The sequence below is a fragment of the Solea senegalensis genome, linkage group LG2 (assembly GCF_019176455.1).
Source record: "Solea senegalensis isolate Sse05_10M linkage group LG2, IFAPA_SoseM_1, whole genome shotgun sequence".
NCBI classification, from domain to species: Eukaryota; Metazoa; Chordata; class Actinopteri; order Pleuronectiformes; family Soleidae; genus Solea; species Solea senegalensis.
The window spans coordinates 31,856,245-31,870,653 of NC_058022.1; the positions used below are offsets into that span (position 1 = coordinate 31,856,245).

The window sequence follows — 14,409 nt, forward strand, 5'->3', positions numbered from 1 at the left end:
GGGAGAATGAAACTGGTCATAGAGACTGTAGTGTTTTGGTAATTACTCGGAAACCCACAGGGGGGCGACAGAGGTCCTGCAGGTGTGCTTGAAGTTTCATTTTATTCGAAGAGGAGAAACAAGAGTTTTGATTCAGAGATCAGATTCCCTGACAACATCACCCCTTCTCTGTCGCCCTAAAGTTCGATCGCAGATCTCCACCATCACCATGGCGGCATTCAACACCACAGTGGCGTCCTTCAACGTGGGCTACTCGGACTTCTTCACCGAGCACATGAAGAAACTGTGTAACCCCGTCAACGTCCCCGAGATGCCCGTGGAGCCGCTGGCGTGCGCCAACCTGCCGCGCAGCCTCACCGACTCCTGCATCAACTACTCCTGTCTGGAAGAAGGGGAGAACATCGAGGGGACCAATAACTTTGTGCTGAAGAACGGCATGCTTGACCTCACTGTGAGTGACCAAACTGAAATTGCAGACATTTTAATACTAAAAATGCAAAGTAATACTGTTTCCGTTCATCCCAGGCCATCCTGCGAGCGCTCTACGCCGTCCTCAGTCACGACATCAGCTCCAGGATCTGCGACGTGGCCCTCAACATCATCGACTGCCTGCTACAGCTGGGCGTGGTGCCCGGCATGGGCAAGAAGCTGTCCAAGCCCGACAACAAGGAGAACCAGGAGGCGCGGGCCAAAGACGGGACTGCGCAGGGCCTCGGAGGAGGAGCACAGGGGTGTGGAGCCGCGCCAGGGGCGGGCGGAGGCGGAGATGGAGGCGGAGGAGGAGGAGGAGGCGGGGGCAGCGGAGGAGGGAGCGGGCAGGGGAGCAAGGACGACGTGAAGAATAACAAAGAGAATGATAAAAAGGTGTGTTTGATTTGAATCTGTCGCATCGGATTTTGAGTTTTAAAAGCCTTTGAATTTACATAAATGAACGTTTTTAAACATGTTTAAACGCACAATTAAATGTCATTATTACAGAGAGCATTTCAGCTGCTTTTTTCCCATTGCTATGTTTAAACGTACAGTATACAGAGATTATAAGAATATGCAATATAGAGTTTCTTATATCCTTTTTTTCAGCACAACCCTAGGCAATCTGACGGAAAAAAAAACATTTTCACCAACTATATAAATGCACCTGAGCAAAAAGTACTCATAATATTCCAAATTGCATTGGATTTGTGAAATTTAGAAATACGCCACAGTTGAAAGTTCACTTGGCTTGTTTTTATGAACGAAAAGAGAAGAAAAAACGGTCTGTTTTTGTGACTTCTGCACAATTACTGTTACTTTATATCACTACTAAAAATGCGACATAAAATAAATCATAACTCAACAACACATAAGAATACGACAAAAACTAACATTTAAACATTAAAGCCTGAATATGTGACCTATAAACACACACCTCCAGGATGTCCATATAAGGAGTTGTGTGTTATTCCCACAACTATTTACCATGGGTTCACCTGCAGCACAGATCTGTGCCGTATGAGATTAATTTATTGTTATTATTTTTAGGATAATTAAGGTCTTAATTCATCCAGAATGATGTGACAAATGTTCATTGTCTAACTCTCTGGTCACGAACAGGAGGAGGGCTCCGGCCTCAGCGCTCACCGCTTGGCTCTGACCATGCTGATAAAGATAGTCAAGTCTCTGGGCTGCGCCTACGGCTGCGGCGAGGGACACCGCGGTCTGTCAGGAGATCGCCTCAGGATGCAGGTCAGCCGGGTATTTCAGTGCTCAGATTTAGTCGTAAAAAAGAACAACACTGCTGTTCTGTTGACAGCTGTTATCAGTCAATGAAACGTTGAAAGAAAATCCTGTATCGCTCGCTCGCTCCACAAACAAACAAAAAAACATGTACATTTTTCATGCACAGCGTCTCCTGTTCCAAATGTTTCCCTCCAGGCACAGAACTGCCTGACCAGCCTGTATAAGCTGGACAAGCTGCAGTTTCGCCAGACAATACGCGAGTATGTGAACAAAGACTCTCTCAATAACATTGTGGACTTCCTGCATGCGCTGCTGGGCTTCTGCATGGAGCCCATTACCGACAGTAAGTTTGTAACGTGTGAGAGAGAGAGAGAGAGAGAGAGAGAGAGAGTGTGTGAGGGACTGAGTGCAGCTTGTGACACGAAGAAATATGCAAATGCACTGATGGAGGAGATGATATTCCACCTGCTGGTGACAGAGACAGGTAGCAGTCACAATTTCCCATAACTCGTATTTAGTTTTTGGCTGAATGATAAAGACAAACACATTCAATAATAATAATAATAATAATAATAATAATAATAATAACAATAATAACCATAAAGATCTTTATAAATTAAATGATTAATATGTTTCTGAAATGTACCTTTTTCACCCAGATACACATTTATAAGTATATTAAGTATATTCTGCTGTATATACTGTATTATTGTATGCGCCACATTTATATGAATTATATTATAATTACAATGCAAAAACATATATAATCATTTTCTACCTATTTTTTGTGCCTTAAAGGACAAGTTAATGAGGTATTGGCACATTATTGTGTGCCGCCATTTAAGTGAACCTTTCAAAAAATAACAAATCACTTTCTTAAGTCTGCGATATGTTTAGAATGTGTATACTGCTTTCGTCTCACTCTTACATACTTTTTTCCGTCTGGAAAATGAAGTTTGTAAACTGCTCGTTCTCCCTCACCAAACTCCATAGTGAAAATCAGTGTTTTTAGCTCACGGGGACACAGGAGCTGCAGGTCTACGGCGGCCTTGTTTGTCGACTTTGTGTCATTCGTGTTCATCCAAACAGATTATTTTAAACACCGAAGACACGGGACGACACATTTGAACTTGTTAATGGCGGCAGCGGTCGGTCTGTAGCTGCTGTGTCCATGGAAGCTAAAATCGCTGATTTTCTCTATGGACTTTGGTCTGCATACAAACTTGGCCGTTTAAAGGTGAGAAATAGTGGCAAACATATTCTTACTGTACCATAGACTTCAGCAGGCATGGATTTTAGTGGGTGGAGCTATTGTTATGTGGCTAAAAGTGAAAATATCTCATTTAAAAGCACTTTTACAAAAGCCTAAATTATACATTTAACCTTAATATTTCTATTCTTGGCTGAAGGGACTACAATGAAACCAAATTTCCACCTATATCATTTATCTCTGACCCTGACAATTGTTCTTCTGTGGTTGACAAAGCTGAATTTGTACAACTGCTGTCTCACCCCACACTCCGACTTTGCATTCCAGCACTATCTCTGTTTATATATCTGTTTTATCCCCCTTTTTTCCTTCCACTTGTCTGCGCTTGGTCCTTTTTGACGTTCTCCTCCTCCTCCTCCTCCTTCTGCTTCCATCCTCCCTCTTTTCCTCCATCCACCTCACACGAGTCGTATCCTACCTTCCTTACTCACTCATCCATTCTGTACACTTGCCAATCCAAAGCTTTGCCCATTACATCTCCGCTCAGTCGGTGGCTTTACTGCTGAGCATTGAGACACGCTGTACTGTACACACCCAATTCAGGTTTGCACGTGGAGAAATATAGCGATGGAAAGTACAAAGTACTGTGCAATTGGCAAGTTACTGAAGCGATGAGTGTTTTTGACTGTGAAAGTGAACCGGGCACCTTGTGTAGTTTTTTTGGACATGCGTTTGTGTGTGTGTGCGTGCGTGTGTGTGTGTTCCTTTTATGTGTGTGTCTCAAGTTCACCTCCGACCGGAGGTGGGGGGGGGGTGCCACGACGTCACGTTTCTGTCACCGCGTACATGTCTGTGCTTGGCCTGATGTCAATCAACTTGTGCCCCGCCTCTTTTCTCTTGCAGAGTACGGCAGTGCAGGTGAGAGGTCCAGGAGGGCGAAAAAAAGAAACATCGGTAGATACACATGATCAATAATCAATAATGATAATGATAATAATAATAATACGAGGTGTGAGATGAATATACTCGCCTAATCTGACCCTTCCATAGGCACCACTTCCATCGCTGCACCCTTCACTCTGTCCAAAAGTGACCAAACTCGCCTGCAACTTCCCAAATTGACACTTGTGTGATTCAATCTGCTTTTTTTATTATTGAGCTTCTATCTTTTTCCTCAATAAGTTCCAGGTCACTGGACCAAGAGAATCCGCACCCCACTGTATGCTTTTCATAGCAGGCCTTAGTCACTTGCATGTATTCCTTACACACTTCCCAGAATCCTTTTCAGTTTGCTTCCCACCCCCCATATGCTTTTATGTTTCCTTTTCTTTTGCCTTCCCGGCCCCCTCCCTCCCCCCATATCCTCTCCCTGTTGTGCTACTAGCTCACTGTTTTATGCTCAAACTGGTCAGCTGTCAATATTGTTTCTCCACCCCCACCCCTCACTGACTAACCACCCTCCCCCACACCCGGTGTGATCCGTCGTCTCTCCCCGACCTCCCCTGTTGCTTCCAGACAAGGCCGGGTTCGGGAATAACTTCACCACGGGGGACAACAAGTCTGTGGCACAGAACATGGAGGCGGTGGTGGTGGGCTGCATGTTCAAGTCCCTGATCACGCGCTGTGCGTCCACCACGCATGAGCTGCACAGCCCAGAGAACTTGGTGAGTGGCGTCTGAAACAAGCACAAATAGAGATAAGAATAATTCATAATATAAAAAGCAATATGAAGCGTTTGCGACAAACTGAAGAGATGGAATCTAAAGTGAAACAGACAAAAAAAATGTCCCTTATCTCACTCTTTTTCTCCATGAATTATTAATTAAGTGAGTTAAATACTCCCAAAATGACCTGTGAGTGTCCTGGAGTGTTTCTACCAGTTACCTGTGCTACTTCTGCAAGGTAATATTAGCTGTAAAATCGGTTAATTACTACCACTACTACTACTAATAATAATAATAATAATAGCAGTTTTCACATAAATAAGTGGTTTACAAGAATAAAACCTAAAAAATAAGATATGCTAACAGTTAATAAGGGCAATAAAACAGATAAAAAAGACTAAATTTAATTGAATTATATTGACAAGTGCTCATCCAGATACAGTAGTATACTTTTACCATATTCCAATACTTTTAAACACCTTTTAATTCAATGATATCATTGTAACACTGTTAAGATAATAAAGATAGTTCCCCTAACTTTTAATATGAGGGCCCGTTTTTGTTTTTTTTTGACAATTCAGGGTGACACAATTCGCAAAAGCAAATTTGTGCGTAACACAGTGTCTCTGACTCTTTTAAGTCATACCCAACAGTATTTCCTCTCTGTTGCTTCTCTATGCTTCTCATATTCTGGGTTTGACTGCATAATTCCATTTTTTAAACATTTTTCTGTTTTAGTTCACTGTCACTGTTTTTCTGTACATGCATTATATTGAGACATTCTATTTATTATTTGGGTAATCGTATTGTCTTCTAGAAAAATGGCTTATCTCTTACTAAGCACATATAGTTGGTAGTATATAGTGGAAAAACGCCATATATACGTACATGAATCTTGAGTCAAATTCTGGAAAACAATTCCATTGTAATTTGGTGAGACCCACAAAAAAAAAATATCTTCCATGACCATGTGTGGTACAGTATGGTCATAGGTGATGTACAGTCTATATAATGTATGTGTCATTTATGACAAAAAGTCTATTTTTGGACCCAAAAAAGAAAAGTTATACTCCAAACACAAAAACTATTTACTGAAAAATTCCATTTTTATAAAAAAATGTACTTGAATAGACCATGTAATTGTATTTCTGCAGTGACTTTTCTAAAAGCAGTGAGCTACCCCGGCCTCTGCCGTGTCTCGGAAAGGTTCTGAACCGGCTGGCGTGAGTTCTGTGGCTGCTGGTGGAGGATGACACATTTGGTGCAGGGCGTGAAATCACATGCCACCCACTCACAAGCTGCAGCCACTGCCTTGGCGGACTGGAGCTTGATATATGCATATATGCATGTGCGGGAGCCCACGCACATTTCAAACGCTAACGGCTCTCGCCCTCTCTCCTTCCCAGGGTCTGTACTGCGACATCCGCCAGCTGGTGCAGTTCATCAAGGAGGCGCACGGGAACGTGTTCCGCAGGGTGGCGCTGAGCGCGCTGCTGGACAGTGCGGAGAAACTCACCACCACCAAGAAACCTGACGAGAAGGAGGAGGCCAAACAGGCCGGACCCAGGAGGTACTGGCTAAACGACATCACGCTTTGTCCAGTGAAGAAAAAGACACCCTTAAAATCCTTGTAAACTAACACTCATCCGATCACAGTGATTGTGAGGTCCCAATGTGACAACCAGAGCTTTGCTTCTCATCACCAGCTTGCTTTATTTATGATTTACTTTAGTTTTTTTCTGTCCTGTCTGCATCTCTTTTTCTTGCTTGAGTGAATGAGTTGATGTTTTTATTGTTTTGCAAAGGTAAGCACACTGAGCAGCCACAGAAAATGCTCTGTTGCAGACAAGTGCAGGAGCTTCCTGGCAACTTGTCGGCAATAAAGTATTTTTTTTGTTTCAATATTAAAAGGTTTGAACACTGTGCTGCATCCACTGAAGTACAGACGCATTAGTTAAGAGTCTAACTTACAGAAACACCAAAGCCCATAGAGAAAATGTAGGATTTTAAATCACGCCATAAAGGAGTTGTTGATCCACTCTGGTTTCCATCAGGAAGTTCAGACCTATTCTCTTTTAATTTAGGTGTTTGGATTTACCTGAGTCATGCAAATGTATTAAATTAGGCAGCAGAGCAGCTTGTGTGTGTGTCCCACAATTTACAGTAAAAACACTGATATTCTTAATCGACTTTGGTAAGGGAGAGTGAGTGTTTTACAAACCCCACTGACAAAAAACCCCATCAAATTAAAAGTTGCAAACTCACCAAAGTAAGCCACATGTTTTGGCATCGTCATGGCAACACAATGATGTTCCTACTCACACCATTTTGAGCCCTTGCTGCTTCTCATGCTAAAGTTCGAGTCTGTGAGGGTTCAGTTATGGTTCCTACACCAAAAAAACAAGTTGGTTTGGGACCTGGAAATGTGTTTCCTAGTCAGTGTAAGTGGTTGATGAGAGGAAGAAGGAAGGTGGGGAAAAGAAAAAGGAAACAAAATACATGCATAACAGAGGGTAAAGGTCACAGAAACTCTGTCGTGTTTACGTTGTACATCAAACTACACTTGGTGTTCAGCCTTCAGTTGGTTTTGTCTGTCTGTCTGCTGTGCTGTGTGTGTGTGTGTGTGTATGTGTGTGTGTATGTGTGTGTGTGTGCAGGTCAGAGGCGGGTGTGTCCGGGGAGAAGGGTCAGGTGTCCAGTGCTGCAGATGAGTGTCACAGCTACATCTCCAGTAGACCCCCCCAGACCCCCGAACAGTGAGTGTCCACCTCACAGCATCTCCATCATAGCACCATCTAGTGCGTGTGTCCAGCCCCGCCACCGTGTCTCTGCTCAAACACGACAAAGTCCTCCCGCTGCTTGTGCCCAAGACGTGAATGTGTGAGAGCTTGCTCTTCTTCGTGTGAATATTTAAAGTCTAATGCCCTGTGCCTCCAGTGAAGAACAAATCCCCGGCGCGCTGCTGGGCAGGAAGGATTTCTGGAGGAAGATGTTCAAGTCGCAGAGCGCCGCCAGTGACACGAGCAGCCAATCGGAGCAGGACACCTCAGAGTGCACCACCGCCCACTCCGGCACCACAACGGACCGGCGCTCTCGATCCAGATCCCGTCGCATTTCGCTCCGCAAGAAACTGAAGCTGCCTATTGGTAAGATCACGTTCGACAACTCTAAAAAAACCCATAGGTACATAAGTGAAAATGCACTTTAATGTCCTTCTAATAAGCAGTATTTAACAATTAAGACACTTATTATATCTCATAAGATTATATCTCATAAGAAGTCCTTATAAGTGTCAAGAGCATTACTAACCCAGTCATTATTAAGACACTTTTAAGGTTTTATTGGAAATTTATAAACAGTTTTTATGCCTAAGATGTTTTTCAACAATGTAACTTTGAAGGGGTTAATTATAGATTGATTTTGACATTTATTATTGACTTAATGACAACTTTGTAACATTTATAAGCGGCTTAATAAAAATAAGATGCACAAGACAGTGTGGTAATTAAAATATTAAATCATCTCTTTATAGCAAAGTGCCAGAGGTCTCTTAGCGTTCATAAGACTTAATGAGTGTTTAATTTCTTATTGGCTTATATGGAAAACTAATGAATCAGTGTTTAAAAGATGATGAATGTTTTATTATGCTCCTGATTACACTTCAACAATGCTTCTTTTACAGCATCTGGATTTAAAGTGTGTTGTTTTTATTAGTAATATACTGTGTTAATGTGAAGTAATGATGATAAATAAGAATACATTTTATTTATAACACATACTACACATACAAAATGCTACAGGTTAACAGAATAAAATTCATAAAAAGGTATAAAGAAACAGAAAAGATTAAAAACAGTTCAGTTTAGTGAGATCCAGTGGAATTTCAGATTGATTGCAATGAAAAGCATTTGCGTTCTTAAAACTTTGTAATTTTAGTTAAATATCTGTTTTATAGAGACCAGGATCATCAGTGTTTGAGCTGAGTCTTTTTTGCACAGTGCAATGTTCATTTTTTTTGACATTACGTGAATATAAAAAGCTAAATGTCTATGACAAAGCTCCCACATCATTCTTTTTCACATCACATGTGGTAGCCTTATGTATTTCCATGATCATACCTCATCACATACACTATATGTCGTCCCAACTGTCACCTTGAGACGACCTCAAACAACGATGTGCCGTGTTTGCTCTGACACTGAAGGCAGAGTCACTTCATCTCTTTGTGTGTTTTCCTCTCTGTGCCTCAGCATGCCGTCGGACCGTACGCCACCCACTCACTCTCTCTGTCTTACGTATGTGGATGTGGAACCATCTTCATACAGTATTCGCTGTCGTGTCTGTTTGTGTTTGTGTCGGTCATCTCTCCCAGTGTGCACGCTCTTCCTAACCTGGATTAAGTTGTGTTTGTATCAGATGGAAACTAGGGTTAGGGGTTAGAAATGACCAAGATCTATGCCGAGGTGATCTAGTATTAACAGCCTCACGTCTCCACTACCCAGTTGTTAGAATAGAACAGAATAGAGTAGGCTTTATTGTCATTGTACTGTGTAGGTACAGCAAAAACAAGAAAAACAAACGACACAAAGGATCAATAAAGGATGGTGTAAAAAAAATGCATAAGCATAAGAAATAGTTCTCTTGAAATAGAGAACAGGTTGCAAAACTTTAAGGTTAAGCAAATATGAATATGTATATAATCATAAATATGCACCGACGAGATTATGAATGCATTAAAATTAAAGAATTAAAAAGCTTGACTGAGACTAAAAGTAAAATTAGAAGCACTTTAGCTAGAACCCTAACCCAGCTGTGACTGGAATCAATGCAAATGGCTTGTAGTTGTTGTAGCATGAAAATACATAATATAATATGATATAATATAATATAATGGGGTTTGCATTGCAAACCAGAGATTAATAAAAATGTTCATGCCAAAATCACAGAGAGATTAACCAGATATTTGACACAGCATTAACATTTGAAACCTTCTTTCACCAGTACGGTGTACTCCATCTCTCTGTCACCCACCTCTATCACATATCCATGCAATAACATCACAGGTTCTTTTATTTTCAGTCACTGTAATAGCAGCGGCAGCAATGTTGCAGTCTTGGTCATTTTTTTATGTGCAATGAATTAACAGTCAATCGGACCTGTCGTGAGTTTAAATACCCTGAATGTCTGTGACTGTACAATAAGAGTAAGCGACTGCACTGTGCCCTGTGTGCCAACCCATGTGTGTGCATGTGTACTTTCCCATTGTGCACAGTGCCTTTGTGGCTTCCTGTGTTCTGCAGCGTTGTTTGTTCTTTTTTTAAATGTGCATGTCTCCAGGCAACTGGCTGAAGCGTTCCTCTCTTTCTGGACTGACTGACGGTGTGGAGGACCTGCTGGACATCAGCTCAGTCGACCGACTCTCCTTCATACGGCAAAGTTCAAAGGTCAGATGGACGTCTTAATATATGCTGCCAAGTTGTCTTGGGGGTGTATTGTTTATTTTGGACTGGACTATGGTCCATTACCCCAGACATACTGAGTCCTCCCAGATTTTCTTTGTTTTGTTTGTGTGTACATTTCCTTATTTGGGCACAATCTTACCTGGGTTTAATCTGCACTCGCCATTCATTTGATAAATATGATAAATAATTTGCTTAAATATTTAAAAAAGTATACAAATAGTTGAAATACAAGTAAGAATATGATCCAGCCAAATGCTTTGATTTATAAATTGGTGAAATTCGCTGAACAAATTTAGAAGACGGTGTCCAAAACATCTCAAACTGCACGTTATAACTTGACACTTGACACCACAGGAAAATTTGACAGTGAAGAAAGTTATTTTTAAAGGAACGACATTTTCACCATTTTAGTGGTGGTTTAACGACATATTGAACATAAACAGAGCTAGTTTAGCAGCGGTCCTCCACCCTCTCTCCGTCTCCCTCAGCAGCAGGAGTCTGCTCCTCTTTCTGTTTTTCTTCTCTACTTCATTTCCTCATCTGTGGGAATTATATATGAAGTGACAGAGGTTTTCTGTGTGTTTTTACACCCAGGTAAGACACATTTTCAGGACAAAGACATCTTAGCTAGCTAGCAAACCTAAGGCAGCAGTGTGGGGGCAGGTGTGGTTGCTCAGAGCGAACATGCTAACCGTTGATAAAGTGCTCTGTTTGAGGAGGAGTTATGTGAAATATGGCTCCTGTGTGTCATTTTGCGATTTAGATTTAGTATACAAAACTTATAATAATTAATGTATAACTGAAGGTTGAAGGTGAAATTAACAGACAGGGACGCTTTGGTGGCTTCTTCAAATTTAAGGCTTTTAGCTAACATTACACACACACACGTATATACATATTTATATACAGTATATGTATATATACACACATATATAACAACATAAGACATAACCTGTCTTCTAGAAGTGATACTATCTGTCAGTCCTGCCTGCTGCATAAAGCTACACAACTTCTGACCAGAAATGCCAAACCGGAACTTTCTCACACAAATATTGGCGGACTTCTACAAATATGTTTCTGCCAAAAATAAGGTCTAGTATTTCTAGTAAAATAATGTGTGAAGATGAGAAACTCTGTATTTGGTCTCACAAATTTCCATATCTCCATTTCCAAAATAAATGCTGAGGATTTCTGTGTTGTAGGTGAAGTTCACCAGTGCGGTGAAGCTGTCCGAAGGGGGCGCTGCAGGGCCAGAGTACGGCAGGGACGAGGAGGAGAATTTCTTCAAGCGGCTTGGTAAATGGAGGTCTGGCAGGAGGAATCCATCCAAGCTTCACCACACAGAAGAGAAAGATGGTAGACCTCCCCCACCCCAGGGTGCCCCTCGCCCACCCCACGCCCCCATCGTCCTTTGTCTATTCCTCTCGGTGTCTGTCGGTGTTTTGTCCGTGTGGTGTCATGGTGTCTTGTCTTTGCATCACAAATCGCTGGACACCCGCCTGCAACACTCTGTTAGCCTGGATGTTTTATTTTCAAACCGTCAGTGTCTACACCAAAATATGTCACATGCTATACATTATTTTGTAACAAACAAATAATGCAGTGGTGGCACTCTAAAGCATTACAACTGCTACTACTTTATGACAGAAATTATGTTCTATGTAGCAAAATAAAAGTTAATTTCATTGCAACAAAATACAGTAGTGTTATAATATAGTAGTGTTATATGTTAGCATTAAGTTGAATTTTTTTTTTTCTACTGTTTCTACTAGCATTAGCTTAAATTAGCTGGCTCTTTTTGTAGTGACTCCTAAAGAAAGAAGCCAAGAGAAGAAGCTTATGTTAGCATTAGCTAACGTTTAGTAGCTAATTTAAGATAAAAAAAAAACATGAACAGTAGCATTGTATTGTTATCAGTGAAGCCAGTATTTCAATTTAACATTTTCTCAATCTCTATTTATCGAAGTAATTTTATGTCTTAATATTATTAATTTCTTGCATATAGCACCTTTAAGGTTTGAGAAAACACATTGTTTATTAAAATGGCTGGTTTATTATTGGTTCATAATTCACTATTCAAACATAATACTGTGCGTAAATGTGCTCATATCGTCTTTATAAAGTGGGTCCCCAAGAAAGTATGGGAAACACTTCACCGGCTAATAAAAATAGAATATCTTCCTCTTTTTTGGAAGTTCAATACTACATTGTGCTATTTATAATGCTGCTTTTTAAAGAAATTAATATAATTACCTTTAATTGTACCCATTTTATTTCAAATTTCATGTCAGTATCAGCTCTAAAATCAGTTTTGTCTGAATCCATTCGTCCGTGACTCCTCCGTGTTTTGTCTTCCCAACTCTGCATTCCCTTCTTTCCAACGTGCACACCCTGCACTCCCCGACAACGAACCCTTTCCTCCTTTTTTCCCCGTTCAGCAGTGGGAAAAAAGAGGAAATCACTCATATCTATCCAAACCATCTTTCTGCTGCAAAGCATATCTCTGTACTTTGTCCAGCATGACACTGTCAGTGCTCTTGTCTCTTCTGTGGTGACGTCTGGTGGTATTTTTCACAGCCTGAGTGGTCCACATATACAGCAACTGTGAAGCTGTGGTTACACTTACACCTTTCAATGTGACTGATGATGAATGTATTGTGCAACACCTGAAAGTATATATATAGAAATAATTAGTTTTTAGTTGGAATTGAAAAAGACCATTTTTAAATCCAAGTGTAAGCTCCACCAGTGTCTGTGTCCATCTCTCACTCGGCTTCATGTGTCAGTGGCTCTTCAGTGCTTTTTGTTGAGTGTCCTGGATGGTGATGCATCATGAAATTATCTTAAAGGTCCAGTGTGAAAAACATTAGTGGCATCGAATGGTAAGAGTACACTGCCTTTCCCAAGCATGTCAGGAAACTACGGTGGCCTTTGCATGGCAAAAAGAATGTCATTATTCTTTGTTTGCATAGTCACTTCCCCCTTCTAAAATTCCTGTTGCTCTCGAAACATGGCAGCACAAGATTCGTAAAGCAAGACCTTTGCAATTATACCCTTATAAAATCATACTTATGCTCACTTTCTACCAATTAACTGTCCTAAATGTCACAGTGGACCTTTAATGTGACCTTTAGTGTCGTACATGTGACAAAATGCAACACCTTATTTTCTCCATCTTTTCTCCTAGGTCCTCACGGTTTTCAGGAGCGTCTCGCAGCCAGTCAGGAGGCCATGAAGAATAAGAACGTGGTGAATTTGGGTGCCATACGACAGGGTATGAAACGCTTCCAGTTCCTGCTGAATTGCTGCGAGCCGGGAACCATCCCAGACGCCTCCATCCTTGCTGCTGCTCTGGACCTGGTATGTTTGAATTATTTTTTATTTATAGTGCACCAATGTCAACACCACAACCACTAGAAACTCCTCGCTCCCTCCAGGAAGCTCCAGTTGTTGCTCGGGCCTCCCTCTTCCTCGAGTGTGCCAGATTCGTCCACCGCTGTAACCGTGGCAACTGGCCCGAGTGGATGAAGGGTCACCACGTCAATATCACCAAGAGGGGCCTGTCGAGGGGGAGATCACCGATCGTGGGCAACAAAAGGAACCAGAAACTCCAGTGGAACGCTGCCAAACATTTCTGCCAGTGGGGAGACGTGAGTTTGAGATTTCCCTCTATACTGCTTGCTTCACGTTGCTAAGCAAGGTACTCTAATAATAATAATAATAATAATGCTTGTCTGTGTGTGTTTGAATCTGCTCAGGCAATCGGCACACGGCTCAGTGAACTGTGTCACTCTGACAGCGAGAGCCCAGCTAACATCCTGGGTTACATCTATGACGAAGAGACCAAACGGAGAATGAGAAAAGAAGATGAGGATGAGGACTATTTAGATGACAGTGAGTCAGAACACTGTTTAATCACCTGACAACACAGCTGTAGTATGTTTTAGTTCACCTTAAGATTCATTAACTTTTATTCAGAAAAAAAAAAATGGTATTCTGTTTCTATCCAAGTATGGGACGATGAGAATTTACATATAAGTTGACAAAAAACTTTATCCGTTCATGCTTTTTTTTGTTGCATGTAACCCTCCTGATTGATGAAAACATAAATCTTTTCCTTTAAGACACAGTCAATCCTACAAAATGTGGCTGCCCCTTTGCTTTGAAAATGGCCGCCTGCCAGCTCCTGTTGGAAATCACCACTTTCCTGCGTGAGACTTTTCCCTGTTTGCCACGCCCCCGCACCGAGCCACTTGTGGTCAGTAGTATTACATTTATGCACGCATGTATGTATGAATACAGTAATAACACCAGCAAAAGTGATGAGTTGAAAGGTCAAAGATATGTGCTGATG

The 14,409-nt window shown here is 41.4% G+C and overlaps 1 protein-coding gene across 21 annotated transcripts in view; it reads left to right on the plus strand.

The window, feature by feature from the left end:
- Positions 1-14,409, plus strand: part of LOC122760061 (protein unc-80 homolog) — a 52,310-nt gene that overhangs the window by 11,959 nt on the left and 25,942 nt on the right. For 10 of the 21 annotated variants that reach the window (XM_044015218.1, XM_044015234.1, XM_044015161.1 and 7 more), the window contains exons 12-27: positions 183-451; positions 526-864; positions 1,594-1,725; positions 1,915-2,062; positions 3,833-3,883; positions 4,445-4,593; positions 6,000-6,163; positions 7,251-7,349; positions 7,531-7,739; positions 8,844-8,888; positions 9,931-10,037; positions 11,258-11,411; positions 13,243-13,415; positions 13,493-13,705; positions 13,814-13,949; positions 14,180-14,313. In XM_044015218.1, the coding sequence (XP_043871153.1) occupies positions 183-451; positions 526-864; positions 1,594-1,725; positions 1,915-2,062; positions 3,833-3,883; positions 4,445-4,593; positions 6,000-6,163; positions 7,251-7,349; positions 7,531-7,739; positions 8,844-8,888; positions 9,931-10,037; positions 11,258-11,411; positions 13,243-13,415; positions 13,493-13,705; positions 13,814-13,949; positions 14,180-14,313 (2,522 nt within the window). The remainder of the gene's footprint in view (positions 1-182; positions 452-525; positions 865-1,593; positions 1,726-1,914; positions 2,063-3,832; positions 3,884-4,444; positions 4,594-5,999; positions 6,164-7,250; positions 7,350-7,530; positions 7,740-8,843; positions 8,889-9,930; positions 10,038-11,257; positions 11,412-13,242; positions 13,416-13,492; positions 13,706-13,813; positions 13,950-14,179; positions 14,314-14,409) is intronic. The other 11 variants (XM_044015191.1, XM_044015200.1, XM_044015265.1 and 8 more) reach the window with 6 other exon arrangements.